Source organism: Corapipo altera, unplaced genomic scaffold, assembly GCF_003945725.1.
Source record: "Corapipo altera isolate COAL_440 unplaced genomic scaffold, ASM394572v1 112, whole genome shotgun sequence".
Taxonomy (NCBI): domain Eukaryota; kingdom Metazoa; phylum Chordata; class Aves; order Passeriformes; family Pipridae; genus Corapipo; species Corapipo altera.
In genome coordinates this window covers 8,778,557-8,793,867 of record NW_020884899.1, presented here as the reverse complement: position 1 = coordinate 8,793,867, position 15,311 = coordinate 8,778,557, and the positions used below count along the sequence as shown (strand labels likewise).

Sequence of the window (15,311 nt, the reverse complement as noted above, 5' to 3'; positions counted from 1 at the left end):
ATAGTACATACACCTGACTGAACTGTGCCATTTTCTTAATTTTTTTTTTAAAATATGTATGGTTGTGGTGAACTGCAGCTTAACTACTGTACACAGTGACTGCTCAGACAACTTACAGCCCTAAAGTTTATCATGAAGAAATGGCTGTGAGGATTAGTAAGGTTTGTGTTAACTGTTCCAGGGAACAGCTACACCTTTAGTAGCTTTCTGCCACTTCAAGTAAAGACACTGAGCTGAGTGTACTGAGAACACTTACCAAGCTTGACTGCTGTTGACATTTACAGTTACAATCTTCTGAAAATCAAGTTATCTTTCCAAGTGTGTCATTAAATAAACATCACTTTTAGTTGAAGACAGACATTGTGCTCCTTGGTGGATGCCAGCTGTTCTCATGTTTAAAAACAAACAAAAAAACCAACCCACCAAAAAAAAACCATGAAGGAAAAAAAAAAAAAAAAAACAACAACCCACTTTTTAAGTGAACTTTATTCAGACTTTTGGTCTGATTATTGTTTCCTGATACATTATTTCCTTCATCTTCCCAAATGATCACCTTCCTTTCTTTGTTTAAATGAGCAAGAACAATCATGCTAAGTTTTAAAGGGAGTTTTAAAATAAGGCTTTTCAGGTGAAAACTAGAACAGCGAATTACAAGGTGCAAACAGCCCTGACTAGGAAAAGTTCATAAGCCTTCAGGTTTACCCATTAAAAGCATGCCTCTCCCCTTCCAGCACTTGCAGTTCATACTTCCAAGATATGGTATCGCTTACATTCACTGTGATAAAGAAAAAAAGACACTGGGAGAGCCTGGAAGCTGAGAAATCCAAAGGAAAAGAAAGGGCAAGAAGGTTTCTGAGCCTCTGAACCTGATCTGTCACATCAGATGTGCTCAGACCTCTCTGTTCTGCTAATAGATTTGGTTGTCCAGGACAGGGGGCTGTGCTGAAAGACAGGAGCTGCATTAGTCTTACACAGATCACAAAAGCAAGTTCTACTCAGCTCTAGAGAAGACTCATCCTTCCAGAAGAAAAAGAGTGGAAGTCAAGAGGGTTTAAAAGGCAGGAAGTTCAAGTTACACATACCATGTCAGTGCAGAATGCTTTCAGCAGTATTCTTTCCAACTTTTATAAGAATCATGAGCTATGGATAAAGGCACTACCCATGCTGCATGAATTAGATGTGGCAATAAAAGAACTTTCTGGTTATTAGTAGACAGCTTTATTAAAATAGTCTTTTCCAATCAGTTTAACAATCCATTTGATGATTGCATATCACTTAAGGCCTCCCACTTCTTTTTTTTGTTTCTCTGGAAGTTAAGAGTGGAAAGCCTTCAACAGCTGAGGCACCATCAGTTCTGATATAAATTCAAGTTTAAAGAGAAAAGTAAGTGTGAGCAGTTAGTAAGAAGATTACTGCAAATGGAACTACTCTTTCATGTTTAAAATTATTGCATGTATTTTTTTTTTTTAAATCTAAGCAGTTTAAGAGTAGTATCACAGTATTGATTTGAGTGTCTGAACACTCATGGAACACAGTTCCAAGTTCATAAACTTTTTATTTTAGATGATGTGTTTTAAGAACACATGGATCAGTTGGAACAGATGGATGTGTTACTTAATTTTACACTGTGAGTGCTTGTATTTCCTGAAGCATCCACTCAAGGTCTGTAATTGACTTCTTTAAAATAGATACAAATTTCATAATGAATCTAACAGTATTCAAGTTCAGTGAAGATACATGAAGCCAATTAAGCTGGGCAGTCTCAGCCATGCTGAACACTGATTAGTATGTCAGTTAGACATAGTCTGCATTTTGTACTGCAATCGTAAAGTCTTCTAATGTCTTTATGTCTAAGTATCAATCTTCTTGCCCTTTAAAACATTAAAGATATCTTCTAGTGACTTGTATATACACCGAAGGAATTCTTCACCATTCCTGGTTGGGTAAGAGGAAACATTACAACCTATCCAGTCGTCATGTACCTGATATCCTAATCCAAAGCCATCGGACACCACGGGGCCAAACCCTCCCAGCTGCACAGCTGGGCTGACCAACGTGCTTGTGGAAATGATGTTGTGATTGAGCCGAGCATAGGCCTGGTCTTGATAGAAATCAGGCAGAGCAAGGCCTTTGGATAAGGCCAAGTAGCGCAGGCCGAAGAGATGGCGGTCAAATCCCTGCCCTGTTCAAATCAAATAACATGCATTAGAGAGATGGGTCATTTCTGTGGGAAGCAAACTCATTTATTTTGACATCACATTGTTTTTCAGCCACAAAACAGGTCTGTAGAAGTGAGGTTCATTTTTGTATTAGCGGGAATTATTTTTCAGAAGCCAGACACTCTGCCCTTCTCATGCACACATCCCAGGGGAACAGGGGCTGTTTTACTGCAAGAATCAACCAGCATTATGAGAGTACACTAAAGTGCAATGTTAACAGACAATTTTAATAATACATCACATTCTTTGATTAACTGTTTATCCGAACATATCCAAGTTGTTTAAAGCAGAAAAAAAGCTTTCCTAAAACTTATTAATCTAAAGAGGAAGAGGATCTTGCATCAACAGAAAGAGGCAAATTTTAGACTCTATGGGGTAATGTTCAACAGTCTATTTTACTGAAATAATAAACCAAGTTATGCTTCTGGGAAGGACAATTAAAAAAAAAAAAAAATTTTTGAAAAATGCCAGGAGTAGACTAGCCCAAAAATATCAGTTTGATTTGGAAGTTGTTACAGCCTTTATCCCCTGCACGGATACAGACTTAAAGCCAAAGTTCTTGGTTGCCCTGGGGAGTACAACGTGCACTAAGTATTTATCAAATCTTCTAATACCCCAGCTGCCTTGAGGACAAAAAAAAGTATAAAAAATTCTCAACACATTAACAGTGATGTGGAAATCACAGAGGCATTCCTCTCCATCAAGAAACGAGTGTTACAGAAGGCACTTTAAACTGCAGCCTTTGGCTACTGTTTTTGTCAAGTTTACATTAGCATCAGACCGCCATCAAAATTAAATTATTTGGTTGTAAATTAAATATTTACAGACCTTTTCATGCAAAAGCAGAAGTGTACGATCTGTTCCTACTCACCCATAGCAGCTTCTCTTGTCAAGCGGCCGTGGTACTTGGAGCACTCCACTATCAACTTCTGCAGCTCTTCTGTGCTGTGTTTGGACAGTTCCTTGACAAAAGCCTCTGAGCATTTCTTGGTGTGGACAGAGGCAGGACGGATCGTTTCTGTACGGCCGTGTTTGAAAGCTGCAGTGCTGCAAGACTCGTACGTAGCGACAGTCTGGTTGTACTGGCGAAGGAAAGCCATCTGGAAGGCCAGCTGAGCCACAGCATCTGGGCTCACCTTCTTCTGCTTTAGAAGCTCCTTGCCCCCTTTTTGGAACTGAATCATGTTAATAGACAGTGATTCTACAGTGGTATCGAATTTCTGTTTGGCTTTGGTAATCCCTGCTTTTAAGGCATCATTCAGCTTAAAGTCAAGCTTTTGCACTGCTTTAGAGGAGTCTACTGAGGCAGGTTGGGACTGGGGGCTGATGGCTGGTGAGTTGGTGCTGTCTTTAAAAACCTCATTCTGGAACCTGAGCACAGCCACACCATCTCCCCAGGAATGTTCAAAGTTGATTCCTGCAGTGCCATCCTTGGTTATGATGAGGTTAAAGGATTTGTCATACCAGCGGTTAGCACCATCCCCATGCAACATAGTGTGGGACAAGTGCACAAAGTCTTTAATGGGAAAATCATCTAAACTTAAACAAAACACAGCAGAGTCTACTTTTTGAAGAGCTTCTTCATTGCCATTATCCAGTAGGTTCTTTCTCAGCGATGCCCACGTGTCTCGGTTTTCACTGGAGAGGTAGCCAAGAGGGAAGGCTGGGGCTGGACTGTTGTCACTAAGGATGTATTTCAAGTGTGCTTGTATCTCTGAGGGTTTCAGCATGTTCCCATCTCTATCAATAACATCAAACACATAAAAATTTCCATTTCTCAGTACTAGTAAATGCTTTGCCTTTTCGTCTGTATAAAGCTCATCTTTCTCGAGCTTAGGCACCCGTGTGGAATTGAAAAGCCTGAAGTACTGAGACATATCCAGGGGGTAAGCATTGACCATGTAGGCACCAAACCAGGACACCGAAGAAGGCACAAATCGGATAATTTTTTTAAAGAGCTCAGTGTCACTTTTTTCTGGATTGAGGTGAAAAACCTCTGGTTCCAGATAACCAGCCCTGAAGGTCTTCATAAAACGTATGGCAGAAACAGTCATGTTCGTAGCTCGTGTGAGCTGATCGTTGTATTCCGGTTTGGGATCAGGATTAAAAGACATAAATGCATTAAAATTCAAAACAACAGGCTCACGTGCTTTTAGGTACATGTCAAACCAGGGACCTGAAAATTGAGAGTTGAGAAATAGGTCAGAACATAAAACCAGCTCACTGAGTCAGGCCAGAGGTTTGTGTAGTCCAACAGTGATCATGAATAAACACACACTGAAGTGCCTACAAACACAACAAACATATGCAGTAATTCACCCAACACCTCACACTGGGAGTGGTACATCCCTTTACCTACTCTTAAACTACTAATTTCTGCAACTCTCTGTCACTGAGGCTGAACCTTCTAGCTGGGCTGTAAGAAGGGCAATGGGTAGCTCAAGGACCTAAGTTACAATTTTAATTACAGTTTCTCACAGGTGAGTAACTAGAATTCATCTACAGTTTGAAAACCACATCTGCCATCATCACGCAGCCTTTTAACCCTGGACTTGAAAGTCTAAGGTGGAGGCAAATATACATACTTTCAGAAACCAATTTGAAGTAGAACAGGTCTTTTATGAGGCCTAAAGAAGAATAATAACTAAACAAAAAGTAATACAGACACCCCACAGCTCACGGACAAAAAGCACTGATGAACAACATAAAGCCACCAGTTAAACCCCTAGATGCTGTTCAAAGGGAATGGAAAGTTAAATACAACAAACCAAACAGCAGTTTTTATAAAATAATCTGGTATTCTCCACAGAATTTATCGTAGCTAACACCTCAGAGGAGGCCTCAAGAGAGAGCAAGGACAGAAGTGCATTCACTGGGCAACATGGCAACTTCTACTTCCATAGGTATTTGAATATTTCCACCTCTGCTGTTATCTAGCCAATACTTCCATAAGTAGACACTTCTACGTGGAAGTCAGTGGAAACAGTACAATCAAAAATCTATATGCATGCTCTCCCTCTCCTAATGTGTTTTTCCTTTATTCTCATTTTCCTCTTTCTCTTGCTTCTTTTGTTTGTGTCTTCAGAAGATTATGGTTTTGTAGTTTTAGGGGTTTTTAAGTCCAGAGCACTGACCACTTCTGCCTCTCAAACTTAGTTATATTCTCTGACCCCTTCCCTCCCTTAGTTTTCTTACTAAATAACATGGAATTATTTGGAAATGATTGCTTTAGTTTCCTTAAGGGAGCTACTAGATAAGCTGCTCTTTAACCTCAACCTAAACAGCCAGCCACAGTGTTCACAGCATGTTATTCCAAGTTTATGGATTACTTAAGCTTCAGCCTATTATATTTGTAGCATAATGAGATGTTACCAAGCATGATGACCTACAGACTCCCCCAAAATGCAGCAGGCCAGTGTACCTGTGATGTAACTAGTATGCTTGTTCTGATTGTCTTGAGCAACCAGTTGTTCATGTAGCTCTCTTCCAATTCCCTTTTCAAAGGCATGAGCGAGTTCTTCAGTTTTCCTGCAGCAATCAAGAAAACAGTCAAAATGCTGTCACAGTCCTATTTTTTATCTGTATCACTTGGCTCTGAAGCAGCATATGACAGTGCAATACGTGTTTGTCCATACCTGAATTGGTCATCATTTAAAAGCGGTTTCTGGGCATTCAGGTATCTCACAACTGTATCTTCCAGTTTGGGAACAGGCAGTCTGAAGGAAGTGGAACACAGACATATGTGCTTTATGAGCAAGGGTACAAATGAAGCCTGAGTTTCTTACAGAGTAGCCTCCCTTCTTCCCTATCTTTCTAATACTATTATATATACTACACTATATATATATATATGGATAATATAATACACAATCTCCAAATGCCTCATAAGTTTCTTGTGGAATAAGAGAAGTAGGAGAATAGACAGATATGGGTCAGCACAGCCTACGATACTTGGGAAACAAGGCAGAGAAGCAACTTGACCGGCTTGATACAAAGGTACTGCGGTGCTGGGTGTTAACCCTCACAGGGAACACAGCCACAGGAACCACTGCCCGGAGAAGCAGCTCCGCAGAAGGTTGCCAGCCCTGCTTCAGCCCTTCCCCTCACTGCGGGGTGCTGGACATCTACTTTCTTACAAATTTCCTATCGAGTATATCTTTGCCAACTTCCTCTCAGAAAAAGAAAACATTTTCCTTACTATAAAACAATCCCGATACACTCCCGGGGTTCCTTTGCGACCCAAAGGGATGTTTCAGAAGCAGGCTTACGACCATATTTAAGCTTTAAAAACCCAACCCATCCCTCCGCAGGGAGAGTGGGAAGTACACAGCTGGGAGCCGAGGGAGGACATGCCCTCAGCCCCCGCCTCAGCGCGGACACCCCGCACGGCCCCCGCCCCGCGCCCTCGGAGCGCAGCCCGGGGCGCTCCCCGCGGGTGTCCCGGGACCCGCCGTACCTGGGCAGGCTCCTCTGGTAGTGCATGGTGGGCACGATGCTGCGGTGCAGAAACTCGGCAGCGCCCGCGCTGCTGTACCCGCGCCGCCCGCGGCCCGGGGCCACCCTCAGCAGCTGCCGCGCCGCCATGATAGCAGCGCGTCAGCGCCGCCCGCCACGCTCGGCACCGCCCGCCATCCCCGGCACCGCCCACCCCCGCCGGCACCGCCCGCCATCTTCGGCACCGCCCGCCCCCCTCGGCACCGCCCGCCATCCCCGGCACCGCCCGCCACCGTCGGCACCGCCCGCCATCCCCGGCACCGGCCGCCATTTTCAGCACCGCCCGCCACCCCCGGCACCGCCCACCATCCCCGGCACCGCCCGCTATCCCCGGCACCGCCCGCCTCCCTGGCAGCGCCCTTCCCTGCCCCCGGCAAGGAGGGAGGAAAAGGAATCCTTTTCCCTGTTATTATTCCACTAAGAAAGTCGATTCGATGCGCGCCGTCAAGGCAGCAAGGTTATCAGGGTATTGGAAAATGTCTGGAGTGGCGCGGTAACGCCATAGCCGTTAATAAAGTTTTCAGTAATAAAATTTGCATTGATTAAATTTGCGTTGATTAAATTATTTGCATTGAGAAGTTAAATCAGAAACACGATATTAAATAATAAAATTATTAATGCATTAATAAAGTTTCCTGCTATCCTCTTGTTTTGACAGCACTCTTGTTCAACATACAGACTCCACTTATTTTTCCTCTTTTTTTTGTGTGTGTGTGTATCCATATGTCCTACTCTTTATACAGGATTCAGATCCTGCCTCCAAGAGAGCAGTTTAATCCCTCTTGAGCTTTTTTACTCACATGTGAGCGTGTAACAACAATTCTGTATCACAGTATAAAATGTAAAATTGTAAACACATGTTGTATTTTTGTTGTATCATGCCCAATATTTTCCATAAAAACACTGGATAATATTAGAATATCTGAGAAGCTCCAGAAATGCTCTCATAAGAAAGCGTGGCACAGCAAATGGTGATGAGGAGTGTATTTTTATCAGATATTCACCAGCATAAAAATCAGCGTTGGGATTGAATGCGGACACAGCAAAGGAAAGGAAAGCAATCCGTTGTGGCTTAGTCTCATAATCCTCTGAAAGTAAATTGGCCCTACCCTAATCAACATAGTGGTTGGAAGAAAAGTGAAATCATTTCACTTCCAAGACAATAAATGCCAAATGCCAGAAGATGTCCTTGCATGTTTCAGTCTGCGGCTGTTTCCTGTTCAATGTGTGTCTCTTACGCTGCTCATTCAGCCTTTTTTTTGGCCATGATAACGAAAAAACCCAGCCTGCTTTAATTAATGAAGTCCAGTTTCACCTAGCTTGCCCTGTTGTGATAGTCCTGTTCCAAATGTTACCTGCCCTGCCCTTTAGGAGAACTACAGTAATGTTCCTGTTCCCTGTGTGAGTGCTGACCTGTAGAGTTCCCTTTCCAGGTTTGGGGGTCCAGACCCCAAATTCAGAGACTGAGGAATGCACCGTCTTTCTCCCAGGAGTGTCACTTTGTTTTGAACTAGTCTTGTTTTAGAAATACTACTGCATTCTGTTCTAATTTTCCAGAGCCCCCTAATCTTCTTCCAGGCTCTTAATGATGTAGTTGATAATAGGATTGTTGGTATTAATTTGGAACAATAACGCCAGCTGCTTGCTTGGTGGCTATTGGCAGAGGGGTGACCTTGCAGGTCAGCTAAGCAGAACTGGAAGTGCTTTGATCTGATCTATACAGAGCCAGATCTGTCCACCCGAACAAGAGGAGTGAGGGAATTCTCTCCTCATGGGATGCTGATTCTTCCCCACAGAGCACGGAGCACAGCATGGCGGTGGCTTTGGATGCAATCCTCGCTCGGATCAAGGATGTTTGTAAAAGGAATGGTTTGCTCATCCTCTCCGTGTTGTCCGTCACCATCGGCTGTCTCCTTGGATTCTTCCTGAGGACGAGACGACTCTCGCAGCAGGTAAGAGTGGGCACGGCAGCAACACTGTGGAGAAAATACCACACTTACGTAACAGAAGACATATGGAACTTGTGCAACTTCAGCACGGGCTTTGGAACATAAAAATTGTGTATATATATTTGCTAAATTAGTTTAATTTCATCTGTTCGTTTATCTAAGTTGGTCTTTGGGTCCTTTTACACGTTCTCAAACCATACATCAGCAAAGGGTTCTGTTCTCTAAGACACCTGGTAAGTGTAGCACAAACACACCAGAATGTTGCGAGTATGGATAATAATAGTGGACATTTAAGCTAGATGAGATGTAGCATCTAATATAGACCTGGAAAAACTGGTAGTGCAATATACTGGATTTTATATTATTTTGGAATATGTATGTCTAAAGAAAACACTGGGAATATTTTTCAGCATCAGATGCACAGAGATGCAGATGTTTATATAACATCAATGGTGTTCCATGTTAATAAATTTAAGATTTCCCATCATTAGCAGACCATTTTACTGAAGTCAGTAAAGCTGGGGCTTTCTCCCCCAGCACACTTCAACAAAGCCCTTGAGGGTGCTCATTTCTGCTGCATTAGTCAGACAGACCGGACAACAACATGCATTGCTGAATGTGTTGTTTGAGCACAAAATATAAATCTCAGTTAAAAAATATGGCATTTAGTAAATGCAACCAAACTAAACCAATTCTGTTTTCTGCTATGGCAAACCACTGTCTGAGCATCGTTTGTGTCCAAGCAGTAGCTTCACACATACTTAGGAAAACATATAAAATACAGAATGAAAAGATTGTTCAGAGCAACTTATTAACAACAGTCCTCAAGTGATGACATATTTCATTTCTGTCTTCCTTTGTACAGGAACGAACCATGTAGGGTGTTTATTGAATAGCAACATATTATGTAATCTAATTAATTTTAAAATGATCTTTTGAAGCCTGCTATCTTTGCCACCTTACATGCCAAAGCTGCAGATTTTACCCATGTTATCTGATCCTTAGATCTGGCAGCACTTGTGAAGGCAGACAGTCTTTAGCTCAAAACAATAAGCATCTCTTCATGTATTTCTAGGAAATTAGTTACTTCCAGTTTCCTGGTGAGTTACTGATGAGGATGCTGAAAATGCTGATTCTCCCGCTGGTTGTCTCAAGGTGAGTGAGGACAACAATAGTTCCAATAAGTTTTCACGTTTCCTAAATGAGACTTGTCATCGCCACTGTTTTACTTGGACTGAATTAAGTGACAGTGCCAGAGGCATCACTGACTGCTGTGCATTTGTATTTATAGTGGAGCCATGAACACGTTTTTTAATCAATAGGATCATTTCTGCAATATCTTGTATAGCTATTATTGGCTTTAAAATTAACGTGTGGGGGTTTTTATTTTCTTTTTCCCTTGTAATGGGAGGACTTTTTCTTTCAAGCTAACTAGAAGTTAAATATATGGAATAAATAACCCACCTTATCAAAAAACCCACCTTAAGTCTAAATTATTGAAACAATACACTGGTCAAATAAGATGAAAAAGCACAGTTATTTATAGTGTCCTGCAGTGTTTTGAGAGATGTGCTGTAACATGATGAATATTGAAAAAACCCTGTGTCTCCAGTGAACTAATAATATATGCCTGGCTTCAGCTGGAAGTGAAAGTGATTTCTCAGTACATTAAAGGCAGAACCTTTAATGGTGCCACTTTATTGGTAGCAGAATTAATGATCTAGATCCTGTTCTGATGGATGGTGCATGGGAGCTGCCTTTGCAAAGGGAGGGCATGACTTAGGAGAGGTTTTTCTCTCCTCTGAGCTTGACTGTCTTCCAACTGACTACAGTCCCAATCACACACCAGTTACGAATGGCCAATGCTAATTTGTGTGCCCAAGGCTTCGGGAAAATATAAGAAAAGTAACAAAGCTAACTTTACCAGACCTGAGAAAAAATTATTGCAATATTTGGTGCCTTTACTTGAAGCCTCAGTTTCTGAAACCTAATACATACACCAAGACCTCATCTTCCACTTTAAGAAAGAATAAGTTTGTAGTCTTCAGATTGAAGAGAGTTGCTGCAAATTAACACAGCTGAGTACTAATTTTAGTTTTAAATTATCTGCCTTTAGATCTGCCTTCTCATGGTCTTTCACAGAACGAAGCTGAGTCATGGTGCTCTGTGCATGAAACTGTTCACGTGGCCAGAGACTCACTCCGGTTCTGTCCCATGCAGCAAGACAACATCTAGATAAAACATGTCAAGAGATTTTTTTTTTTTTGAGAGGTGGAAGGAGAGTTTTCCAAGGAAAACAAGAGTCTCACAGGAGGAAGTGACGGAATAAGGAGGACAGAAAAGGGTTGGAGCAGATTCACATGCCCTTCCCTAAAGTGTGTAGTTCTTTAGATCATCTTGTATTTTTTAGAGATGTTAGGAAGAGCAACAGCACAGCAGGGGAGAGCTACTCTGACACAACCTGTGATGGCTCAGGTTACCTACAGATGTGTCAGGAGTGAACCTCTGAGCCTGAGAAGAAACTTTGCAGACCCTCAAATGGATTAACTCCCCTTGCACGACAGTATGAGTCCATCTCTGTATGTAACAAACTATCACTTGCTATTGCAAACCGAAATGTCAGGGTTTGCAAGTAAAAACTATTCGATGCAATTAAATTTTCCACACATCCATTTCATAAAATCACTAAACCCATGCTCTGTATTTTTACCAATCTGCATGCACATTTAAACTGCATTTCTTTGTGGATCTGGAATATTCTCAGCCTGTCCTGGCAGAGCAAAAGCATTTAAATTATCTTTTAAATTACTCTCTATTATTGTTTACAAAAGCCAGAGGTACAGCATCATGAATAGAGCTCTAAATATTGCTCTCCTAGTTGAAATTAATGCAAGTTTTTCCTTATATACACAAATCAAAAAATTACTTGTAAAGAAACAGAAGTAGCTTTCTAATCTAAGAAAGGAAGATTAAAAGGACTGAGTGCAAAATACTCCATCTCCAAGTCTAGAGTTTATTTTGAAGGGTTGTAGCAGCAGTAAAATGTAGTAACTGTGTGGGTCAGAAGACTGACTATAAACTAGAAAATCTTGCACTTACAGACCACTAGCACAGATCCAGCCTTTTACAGAAATGCCTGAAAATTTGTACTTTCGCTCTTGACCTGATAGTTAGAGAGTAAAACAGGAACTTTGCAGACTGTATCCATTAGGAATGAGGAAATTATGATATAGTCAGGTATCTCTGAATGGTATTTATTTTAAAAGTTCCCTGGAAACAGAAGAAATCAGTTGAACAACTTGAGACTGTTTCTTTAGTGGATAGTTTCTTGTTTTACCCAACTCTGTCCCAGCACCTGGAAGTGCTCTATCCCACAGCTCCCATACCTGTTCTGATGTGTCCTGTCATCCATGGTCTTACTTCTTTTCTCACAGACAGAAAAATCTTGGAAAAGCAATCACCACCCACTAGCCTGCCAGTTTGAGCTTTTGGTTTTGTTATGGCCTGGACCTTCATTAAGGATGGGGATTGTTATTATTTCGGTTACCTAGTTACATAAAAAAGCTTCACAGCATCACAGAACGACTCTGAAATAACTATATATTTATTGCACCCATCCTCTGCCTGAGCTCTAGCCCTGCTCATACCTATTAGTATCCTCTGTGTCTCATGTATATAGAGTTCGCTTTTCTCGGTGATGATGACAAGTACCCACACAACAGAGAATGCCACTTCTGTTAGCAACAGAAATTTAAAAATCAGACAAATAGTCCAACAGATTGTGTCTGCCCTGGGGATACTCAGTAGTGGCTGGTACAAAATTTTAGACCCTGTAGTTACCAGATGTACAGTGCTTACTATAGGTATAAACATAGGATATTATTCTTAAATCTAGGAATGGGAATATTAAGAGAGATGAGAGAGAAGAGGAGCCAAATCTGAATTCATAGTTACACACTTAGGCACTGCCTGAGCTCCTGCTGGACAGAGAGATGTCCTCAACAAGCCTGAAATATCAGCTGCAGGGGATCTGAAGTTCCCTGATTCTCTCTGGGACAGTGTCTTCAATCCTCATTTGACAGCTGCAGTGCAAATAGGATATTTTCTTCCTTACATGCAAAAGGTTTCAACACATATCTCAGGGTTTTATCAGGTGTGGCAGAGGTGTCTCCCTGTGCATGCTGCCCCGAGAATTCGGAGATGTTAAAAAAACCGCTGTGCCGAGTTTGCAGACAGTTCCCGTTGCTCAGGTTTGTTAAACCTTTCCCGGCACCTCCTGCACTTCCCGGCGCGGGCAGAGGCCCGGGCTGCGATACCGCCCGCGGCCACCGGGCGGCTCCGCTGGGACACCGAGGGACCGCATCCCGGGGATTGCCGGGACCGCATCCCGGGGATTGCCGGGACCGCTGATGGGATCCTGCATCCCGGGGGTTGCTAGTACCACGGCCTGGGGTCCTGCATCCCAGGGATTGCCGGTACCCTCCACTCTCTTTCACTGTGGTTAATTATAAACTTACACAGACACACACACACATGTGATTCCTTCACCTGCTTCCAGGACAAGTTGATTCCCACAGATTCATCACTTTACTTTCTCAACTTCATAAATGCTTGAAGTAATCCAATCTGATCTTCAGGCGGCCGCATGATGCAAAAAACTTGGAGAGGAACAAGCACTCAGCTTTGCCACTAATACCTTCTCACTTCTGCTAAAGATGATACAAACCCTCTGCCCCCCTCCTGTCTGTGCCAGCAGTGCCAGGCACAGCACTGGCTCGGGCACTGGCCACCCACGTACTGTGACACAACTCAGGGGCTGTCACCTCCCTTCAGAGCATCTTCATCCTTGTGCCCATTCCCTGCCCCACCGCCCTCATCTCATGTTACCAGCTTTGTACTGAGCAGTGTCCACCAGGCCAGAAACTTAATTTTCAGTAAGCTGAAAAACTGCATTGACTTCAGTATTTTGGGGAAGCAGGTACTGAAACCTGGTCTGCTACAACTTCGTATCTTGTTTTGAGTGATGTTTTGAAGAAGTTGCAAACTTCAACCGAAAAATTTAGCATTGCTGAGGCATTTATAATGCTGCTGTTTGGCATGGATTCCTTGTGGCAGGCAGAGAGGCCACACTGTGGCACTTACCCCAAAAAGAAATTCCCCTCTCCCTTTCTGTTCGGAGGTGCTGGTGAGCCCGCAGGGCAGGCCAGGTCTGACTCCCAGCACTGCAGAGCTCAGGGCAGGCAGAACCACCACGGGCACCAGACCCAAGTGCAAACCGTGTGTGCTGCAGAGCTGGGAGGAAGGCTGGAGGAGAGGCAGGGCTTGCAGCCCCTGGTACTTTTGCAAGCTAACACCAGAAGCCCACACATGATTTCTCTTCTGCATTCAACATACAGTTTCACAGACCTTACAGGAACTGAACTCTCTCTTTTGGAGCCTCTGTGTAATTTCAGAGAAAAATTAATTACAATGTTATTAGTAACGCCTCTCACAGACACAGTGTTTGACTGCACAAGTCTTGCTTCTCCAGAAAAGCAGGCTAAAGCCAGACTTACACAGGTTTACACTAGCTGAACCTACTGACTTCTCTTTGTCCTGTATGTCTACTTATATATGTAATAGAAACTTATATCCGTTATATCCTTTTATTTCGGCACCCTCCTTGTTTATATGATTAAGTTTTTATCTGGTAATAGATACAGGGCTGAGTTTTCTATAGCTATGATTAGCAGAAAGCAGTGAGAGTGCTTGTGGGAGAGAAATTTTCAGGGCAGACTTGAACTGTTCAGCTGGTTACCCCAGTGAATATTCGCTTGTTTTTCTAAGATTATGGTGATTATTAAATTTCGTATTTATTTACCACCGACCATTTTCTAGATATTTAAGAAGTAATCAGAAGCAAAGACTTGATCCTTTTCCATGTGCAGACCTTGTTAAAGAACTATTGTTCCCTTTAAAGCTAAACAACTGACTTGACCTGTATTTTTTAAATTATAAAGCTTGTTCCTCTGAGTATGTTGTGCCTGATACAAGCAACCATATACTAATAAAATTTTATATTTATTCAAAGGCTCACTTGGGAGGTAGTAATAAATATTGGTTACTATTGTAGTTTTGTTGATGAATTAAATACGATATGCTAAATATAGAACTGTGTTTCTTTAAGGGGATTCCTGTCCATAATGCCATCAGTTCTGGTAATCCTTCATCCTTCTGCTCAGATTCCCAAGTTGGCAATTCTTATTCATGCTGTTAAAGCCTGGTATTTAATTAGAAATTACTCCGTTATAGTACTGTTTTCCCCATATATTTTTTTCCACAGCTCTCTGCTTTGAGGAACACAGTAGCATTTTTACATCCCACTAATGACAAATATTGCTCATTGTGTCCTGATGGAATTCTGCCACTGTTCGGCCTCACTGGGCCATCCCAAACTTTGCCTCTCAGAACTCATCAGTTCATCTGGAGAGCTGATAATTCTGTGAACTGTGCAAGAGGACGTGGGGGATGCTGTGGGTGCAGGCTGCAGGTGCTGTGGGTGCAGGCTGGAGGTGCTGTGGGTGCAGGCTGGGAATGCTGTGGGTGCAGGCTGCAGGTGCTGAGGGTGCAGGCTGGGGATGCTGTGGGTGCAGGCTGCAGGTGCTGTGGG

The 15,311-nt window shown here is 42.6% G+C and overlaps 2 protein-coding genes across 2 annotated transcripts in view; one reads left to right on the top strand and one right to left on the bottom strand.

Annotated features, from left to right (window-relative positions):
- Positions 1 to 468: 468 nt before the first annotated feature.
- On the bottom strand, positions 469 to 6,828 carry CPT2 (carnitine palmitoyltransferase 2). The gene is made up of 5 exons (XM_027649271.1): positions 6,676 to 6,828; positions 5,855 to 5,935; positions 5,641 to 5,747; positions 3,091 to 4,395; positions 469 to 2,182 (listed from the first exon to the last, which is right to left on the bottom strand). Exons 1-5 carry the CDS (start codon positions 6,801 to 6,803, stop codon positions 1,851 to 1,853), a joined length of 1,953 nt encoding a protein of 650 aa, XP_027505072.1. The 5' UTR covers positions 6,804 to 6,828; the 3' UTR covers positions 469 to 1,850.
- A 1,696-nt stretch (positions 6,829 to 8,524) lies between these two features.
- Positions 8,525 to 15,311, top strand: part of SLC1A7 (solute carrier family 1 member 7) — a 47,671-nt gene continuing 40,884 nt past the window's right edge. The window contains exons 1-2 of the mRNA XM_027649277.1: positions 8,525 to 8,665; positions 9,738 to 9,817. Of these exons, the coding sequence (XP_027505078.1) occupies positions 8,525 to 8,665; positions 9,738 to 9,817 (221 nt within the window). The remainder of the gene's footprint in view (positions 8,666 to 9,737; positions 9,818 to 15,311) is intronic.